Here is an 8,053-nt window from a genome sequence, read left to right as displayed (position 1 = left end):
GAGGTCAGAAAAACAACTTAAAGGTGCTTGTATTACACATTAGTATGTCTTTCTGTTTCAGACTGTCTGCTCTCCTTATCAGTATTCTAGCATTTGAGATACTCTGTTTAACTTCTTGCGGCTGACAGATTAAATGAAAGGGCATCTTGACCTTGAGAAAAGCAGGATTTACAGGTCCCACCTGTGCTCACAGTACAGAGAAGAACTTTGAAGCTGAAAGTTCCTGAAGTGCAAAGGCTTGGTGCTATACCAAGGGAATTGTAGACTCATCAACTGGTTTGGGTTGGAAGGGACCTTAAAGCTCACCTAGTTCCAAACCCCTGCCCCAGGCAGGGACACCTTCCACTAGAGCAGGTTGCTCAAAGCTCCATCCAGCCTGGCCTTAAATACTGCCAGGACCTATTATAGTTCTTTTCCTAACTGGGTGAGAACTGGCATTACACACACAGCACTCAGGAGAGTCGCAGGGCTCAGAGGGGTACTTTGTACTTTTTCCTTTTGTTTCTTATTCCAGGCCTCCAGCCTTGGTTAGAAAAGGGTTTGTTACATATTTTTGCATATAATTGGGACATTTTAATTTCTAAAGCTGAAGTTTCCAATTCTTTAAAACACAAAATCACATCTTTTATTTGGATAGGGATCAGGACTGTGAAGCAGCTGCTTTATCTGTTGAGGATGTTAAAACAGTCAGCCTGGCTGCTTGGATGTGATCAGGTATTTGATATAAAACACAAGGTGATTTGTGCTGCCTCTGCTGTTCTAGAGCAGAAGGAAAAAAGAAAAGCAGGATAAAATGGTGGCGTTGCAAATTCGACCCCTGATGCTGCTGTTAGTGGAGATGAAATCAAACTTGCTTTTTTCCTCACTCCTTGCTTTGGGCTTCACAGTGAAGTTCTCTGGATATCTGGAAGACCAGCATAAGCCCTTCTGCACAAACTGCTACAGCAAGTCTCCTGGGCTGATGAAACTCGGGAAAGGTAAGTTGGAGGCAGAAAGTTTGTCTTGTGACTCGGGATTGTAAAGACCAGCCTCTTAAGGCATGTCATTAAATGCTCTTTAGTGTTTTTGGGCTATTTGAAGCCTTTAGCACTTGTTAATGGAGGCTTGCTAAAAGCCTCCTGCTTTACATGGGTGGTGGTCAATCTGGAACTGATCACCCTCTGCCCCTCTTGACTCCTGGTGGCATGGGGGTGCCCTGAGGCAGCTGCTCCTCGTCCTGGTGTTCTTGGATCACTGAAGAGGAGATATTGTGCCTTGACAGGGGGCAGTTGGCCACTGTAGTTGCTGAGATATGAGCTACCAAGTATTTCTTCCTCCAGGCTTTGGAGAGATTGTTTGGTGTCTGAGCCGGGTTCTGTGTGATTCTCATGACCTTCCATGTCTTGTTGAGACAGACATTACGCTTTTGGGCCTGGAAGTTGGCCTGCTGACAATGAAGAAGGGAGAGTTGTCAAGGTTTGTCTTCACACCGGGTTACGCCTATGGGCAGCGAGGCTGTCCTCCTCTCATTCCCCCAAGTGCCACGGTCATCTTTGAAGTGGAGGTGCTGGACTTCCTAGACTCGGCTGAATCTGACACATTCTTTGAGCTGACTGCTGTGAGTTGCTGTGAAAGTTTGAAACCTGAACCTGGTGGCTAAACCTTTGTTGTCTCCTTCCATTTGCTGAGGCCCGTGCATTACATATGTTTAGTTTACAGGCACGTGCTTGCTAACGCTGCCCCTGCTCGCCTACCCCTGTTTGTGCAGAGGGAGTAGCTGGGTGCTGCCTTTGTTTGCTCCTGCGTGCTGGAGTCAGGCTCCCATTCCATGGTTCTAGGATTTATTTTTAGCTTTACAAGAAACCTCCTGGTTTCACTAGAGGGCACCAGCTTCCAGGAATTTCCCCAAAGGAACAGTAAGGAGCTGTCTGTAAAAATCCTGTGCAGTTGGCAGTGTCCGAGTGCCTCCCCCAGCTCTCGTCCTTTGTCCTTGGGTCTTGGCTGCTTTCCCGAGTGCTCCTTCACTGCTTTCCTTCCCGGTGCTTTATAGTGTTCTTGTTAATTTCGCCTTTTCATGTAAAGGGTTTTGGGCTGTGGCTGTGGGTTTGTGAGTGGGGTGCTGGGGGGGAGGCTGCCTCCTCCTCCCCTCCTGCTGCTGCACAGGCCATTTTTAACACGGAGCCCTGTGAACAAACCACACTTGTTGTAGGAGAGCTCACTCCCCTCCCTCCCAGTTGCCCACCTTCTTTGGTTAACTGACCTCTCCGACGACGTGGTTCAAACTTGCAAACCCAGAAGAAAGCCTGTCTTGAATTTTATCTTTTTTTTTTTCATTATTATTGTTGGTTTTCTGGTTTTGGCACCCTGTTGCTGTGTCAGCCTGGTCCTGCAGCTGGCCTGAGGCGCTGCCTGGGAGTGATGCAGAGCCATTAGAGCATTGGAGCCTTCACAGCTTCAGCAATAGTGTTCATTAACTACTCTGCTGAGCAGGTGGGAGAGTTGGGCAGGATTTAAGAATGCATTCCTGTTTTTTTTCAGCCCTCCTCCCCACCCCAAGTCTCTTTCTTCCTGGCGATCTTCCTGCCCTTTACCAGTGCAAGAGCAGGAGCACATTGCAGCCTAGGGAAGGGAAATGCCACATGGTGGTGGCCTGGCTGGACTCTGAGGGGGCTTGGCAATGGCCTGGGTCCTGCTCTGTGAACTAAAAGGGACTATGCAGGGCTGCCCTGTCTGAGCTCTCTGCTTGTTGTCTTTTGTTTGAGCTGCAACTCGGGTGTTTCTTTACACAGGAGCAGCAGGCTGAGTTTCCACTACAAAAGGTGTTGAAAGTGGCAGACACGGAGAGACAGTTTGGCAACTATCTCTACCGCAAGAGGCACTTGGACGATGCCAAAGACAGATACAAAAAGGTATGCCACCAGAAAAAAAATGGTCTTGTCATTGTAAAAAGCTGTGAAAGTGGTGATTGTGAAGTGCTAGCTCACCATAAAAAGTACAGTTTAGAGATCACATCATAGAATTGTAGCATGATTCTGTCATCAAATGACTTCATTCTATTTTCCAGTGTGGTTTGTTATTTAAGGAGACATCTTAGACACCTGCTTTTGTGTGAGCAGCAGTGGTAATTGAAGGAGAAGGGTTGGGAGAAACAGGCAGAGCCCTTTCCCTTCAGGCTTGCTCCCTGTGGGCTCTAGCTGGGAGGGTAGAGTGTGTCCTGGCTTGGAGCCCTGCACGGTTGTGTAGCTGACTGCTGAGCTAGAGCATTTCAGGGCAGCTTTTGCTGGGAGACCTCATTGTACAGCTCAGCCTTGTGTTGCAGCAGCATTCTGATTAATGCTTTGAGAAGGGATCTAGAATCCCTTTGTCTGGAAGTAGACATCACTGACACAGTGTACACTCAAGCTTTATTTTTAACCTTCCTGATGGGAATCACAGCACAATTGAGGCTGGTGGGGGCTTCTGGATGCTATCTAGTCCAGCGCTCTGCTGAAGGAAGGGCAGCCACAGCTGGAGGTTGACCAGGACTACGTCCATTCAGGTTTTGATCATCTCCAAGGATGGAGACTCCACAACCTCTCCAGGCAGGAAAACAGTTATTCCCAAACTGGAATGCATCTGCCTTTGTTTCAGAGGTAGTGAGGTTTTGTGAGTTTCTTCTTCCCTCCATTCAGAATTGCTTTTTTATTGCTATTTTAGTAACAAAAGTAGTTTCAATTGCCTTTCTCCCTGTAGGATTTCTCTGCCATCTTTGTCCCTAATATTTGAGTTGTGGGTGTAATTTTCTTTATTCTGTTGCTTTCAAGTCCGGAGAGGTTCGTAACCCTGTAGTGCTATGGCTGGGCTTAGTCATGCTGATAATGCTTTTTAGAGTTCTTATTCTTACTATTTGAACAGAAACGGGGGTGCAGCTGTCTGATGAGGTGGGCTTCTCACTTCCCATAACAGATTTGTTGTGCACTAGTTCTTTTTCCTTGTCTGCTCAGGCATTATCCATCCTTGGTCTCAGCCCTTCCAGTGAGGCAGAGCAGCGTCAGATCAATGCTTCCAAGCTGCTGCTACTCCTGAATCTCTCGCTCACTTACCTGAAACTGGATCGTCCTACCCAAGCTTTGGCATATGGGGAGAAGGCCTTGGAGATTGACCAAAGAAATGCCAAAGCGTTGTTCAGGTGTGGCCAGGTGGGCAAAAATGAATTCCTCTGATAGCCACGTCAAGGAATATCCTGACCTGACTGAGTGTGGAGAGAACCTTGAATGAACTGAGGAGAACCACTACATTCTGGGCCAGGCCTTCTAAGCTGCTGCAGCAGTGGGGGAGGTTGGCAAATCTGTCGCACAGATCTCTTTGGGGGGGTTCCAGAGCTATCTGGAGCTGGCTTAGAAATGTTTGTGGTTGCACATGTCCTGAAGAACAGTGGGGAGTCTCTGTTCATCATGTGACACATCTTTTTCTCAATGGCAGGCTTGCCTCTGCATGACAGAATATGAAAAAGCCCGGGACTTCCTGGCCAGAGCTCAGCGCATACAGCCCTTCAACCATGATATTAACAATGAGCTGAAAAAGCTGGCAAGGTGAGAGAACTCCTGTCTCCCCTGTAGAAGAGAGGGTGCTTAGACAGGCTGGAACACCTGCTCAAAAATACTCAATATGGTTAAAAAAACCAAAAACAAAACACAGAACTACTGGTCAGTAATGACTTGGGGAAGTGCAGAAGGCTTCTGTCAGTGTGGAGACAGCTGATTCAAACATGTTAGAGACACAGTGGTTGCAGGTGATAAGTGAGAAGCTGGGAGCACCCCCTCTTCCTGTGCAGTGTCTCTGCAGGATGTGTGTGTCTGCTCCTATGGAGCAGGGAGGTCAGGGTGAGAAAGGGGGGACAGGAGCTGCTGAAAAGCCTCAAAACCAATGAGATGCAGTAGGCTAGCACTCAAGCTGATAATGTTCCAGATTAATGAGAAGGATTTTTACTCCCTTTAAGATGCACTGGATAATTTCAGCAGCTCTTCTGCACTGCAAGTGTTTCAGTGTGCAATGCTACAAATACTAATGTTTGTTAAAAGGGAATTTCTTGCTGTCTTGGAGGTAGTAAGTGAGCAATCCTGAAAGCAAACTGTCCCTTTGCTCTCAGGCTGAGTACAGCACAATCTTGCCAGCTTTAGTTATGCCCTAGGACCACCAAAACATGGCTAACACTAGTCTCTACCCTCATTCTCTTCTTCCATTTGAAACTGGCGGAAGCACCAGCTGGTTCCCAAAAGCATGTGCTGTACTCCTGGCATTGCTCACAGATGGAGGAGGCAATGCAGTCCTCAGCTTCAGAGGTCACAATGCAGCCCTTGAGCCCTCTTTTGTGCATCACTGCTAGGCATTTGCTTAAAGGTTTGTAGGCAGCAGTAACATCTCTTATTAGAGTAGTTGGTGTGACTGGAAAAGATAGTCTGGTACCCGAGTGATTTCCCTAGGTGTTTTGGTGGAGGGCTCTCCTTTCATAGCAGTCCCCTGTATATATCCACGTCATCCTTAATGGTCTGTGATAACACTAAGTCTTTAAACTTGTTCTCTTACTTCTGAAATATGAAGAACTTGAAGGCAGCATTAGCTGCTGCTCTGGAAATCTGAAATAAAGCACTTCTATTGGTCCTGGTCTGCCTCTGGGTATGTAGCTACCAAATTGCTAGGTGTGAGTGCAAGTAGGTATAAAAAATATCTGTGTGGCTGGATAGCTCCTGGAGGCTTGGGATGTGGGTAATGTCAAAGGCCTGTGGGCCTGTGCTAGAAGTCCTGGTCCTAGAAACATCATGTGTTCTCTCAGACTTGTTTGAAATATGTGGCAGGTGAAAGAGAAACTTTGCTGATAAGCTGAGGTGGTTGTGCAGGAAGCACCAAGGTGCTCTGTTTGGGGGAGCAGCGGGCAGGCTCATCAGCCCCAACTCTGGAGACAGCAGCATGTACAGCTCGTGTGTCAGTAAGCTGAAGATGCATTGAACTGTTGTCTTGGAGTTTCTGCTTCAGTGCTAGTTAAAATTGGTGTAACTTTTGCTTTTACTGTGTCAAAGAGTGGAATTAGTATAGAATAGGTGAAGAAAACATTGTCGGGGGTTGTTAACTTAAGCCAGACCTCAGACTAGATCTTGTAATGTTGCCAAACTGTCTTGCCTGAGAAAACTTGTAATGAGATCTGGCAAACGCTTCAGAAATGGAATATGAATCAAAATCTTGTTCTTAGAGGCTTCTTGCTTCCTTAATGAGTACATTGTACTTGGCAAAGAGGAAAGTCTTTTGCTGTGTAAACCAAAATGTTGAAAAGCATCTGTTTTAAAAACTGAACCAGGTTTTTGGCAAAATTCACCTCACTGAAGAACAACAGGCAGTATCCAGGGTGAGGGTTTTGTGAAACACATCTGATACCAGTTGGAGGGATTTTGGTGCAAATTCTGCTGCTGGATTTGCAGTTCTGTTGGAAAACTTGCATTGCATCAAATCCAGAACAAAAGGGGATTGTTCTGATCTCTGGCATCAGTCTGTGCCTCCAAATGAAGGGATCTTGGATTTCCTGCAGTGGTAAGAGTGAGCAGGCCATCCACAGTCCAGATGGGCATCCCTGACCTACTCTGTGGACAGTTGTGGCAACATCTGTCTGAGACTTAACCAATAAGACCTACTGTGCTGGAACTTCACTGAATGAAGCACTTCTGGGTTCTAGACACTAAAGGAATAGAGAGAGGATTAGCCAATGTCACGCTTGTGCTGTTTCTGGTGTGTTGCACAAAACCCCTTTGCTTTTGACCTTACATGGTAGCAGATGCTGGAAAGCTGACCGTGTGGGCAGCCATCGATCCCTGGGATGGTGCCCAAACTGAGTCACCTGCTGGCTCAGGGATTCCTCACCTCTGAGACCTTGTTGCTAGTAAGGTGAGAGCACAGGGTGCAGGGGATGCTGTGCTTGAAGAAGAAGCAATTAAAATGGAGCTGTCTGGGAAGCTTTTGCCATGCTAATGTGACACTGGCAGGGAAGTGAGAGTGGAGGAGGAAGCAAATCCCTGCTATTTCCACTTAGTCCGGACACAAATCCCTGTTGTCTTCTACCCATTCTCTGCCCAGATTCAGTGTCAGTGGTGGATACTCTTGAGTAGAGCACTCGGACTGTGTCTCCTGCTAGGTGCTCAAGGAGCTTGCATAAGGAGTGGCGCAAATGAGGAGACATGAAACTAGACCATGGGATATGGGTGGGGGTTCCTCTGCAGCATCACATGCTTACAAAACTGGTGTAGAAAGCATCTGGCTACCAAAAATCCAACTATACTTAGTTGATAGTCACCAGCGAAGCAGAGACCCAAGGTCTGGGGACAAGGCACAATATTTCCAGCTGTCCTTCCCTGACAAGGCAGAAAGAAGGGCTTGAAGGATCTGCAGCTTTGGTCTCAGCACACTCCTGCATTAGGCTAATTTATTTATATAGAAACACTAAGATGTTTTCTGGTTGTGGCACTGGTGGGTTGGCAGGTGCTCCCCAGCCTGTGCTGCCATGCTGTGCTCTGCTTTGCAGCTGCTACAGGGACTACATGAACAAGGAGAAAGAAATGTGCTGCCGAATGTTTGCTTCTCTCAACACTTCTGCCTGAGCAGGAATAAAGGTAATGGAGTTGTAAAAAAGGCTGAGGTTTCCCAAAACCTCTGTTGTCTCTGAACTGTTGTCAGGTGAGGAAATCTTTGGAGGGAAGGGAATAGGGTGTGTGGAGGGGAAGGGGCAGGATGGTGGAGTGAAACGCTGCTGCATTGTCAGCTTGGGGAATCTTTCCTGAGAGACAAGCTGGTGTGGGATAGGAACCTGAGACTGGCAATACTTGAATAGTTTGATTTTGTTGTTTCCTGTGCTGCTCATCCCAGCTATTCCTTGTCAGAGCCACAGGGAGAAATAGCTGTGTAGTCTTGTTTCTATGCCAATTAAAAGAAACAAAAAAAACTTGTTCCTGTCAAACATAAGAATTGGTTTTCCTCCTCCCCTCCAGCACTCCTGGCTGGAGCTGTTGGAATGCCTCAGTTCAGAAAAAGCTAAATATTTTATTCTCTTTTC

The 8,053-nt window shown here is 47.0% G+C and overlaps 1 protein-coding gene across 1 annotated transcript; it reads left to right on the top strand.

Moving 5' to 3' along the window:
- Positions 1–887: 887 nt before the first annotated feature.
- FKBP6 (FK506 binding protein 6, 36kDa) lies at positions 888–7,601 on the top strand (the record flags this gene model as incomplete). Its single annotated transcript, XM_010023818.1, has 6 exons — positions 888–977; positions 1,395–1,597; positions 2,769–2,888; positions 3,963–4,157; positions 4,441–4,550; positions 7,526–7,601. Coding segments are annotated over 6 exons (794 nt in total), but the record flags the coding sequence as incomplete, so codon positions are not given.
- Between the last annotated feature and the right edge of the window lie 452 nt (positions 7,602–8,053).

Source organism: Nestor notabilis, unplaced genomic scaffold (genome assembly GCF_000696875.1).
Source record: "Nestor notabilis isolate BGI_N333 unplaced genomic scaffold, ASM69687v1 scaffold28771, whole genome shotgun sequence".
Lineage (NCBI taxonomy): Eukaryota > Metazoa > Chordata > Aves > Psittaciformes > Psittacidae > Nestor > Nestor notabilis.
This window is presented reverse-complemented; position numbering and strand designations above follow the sequence as displayed.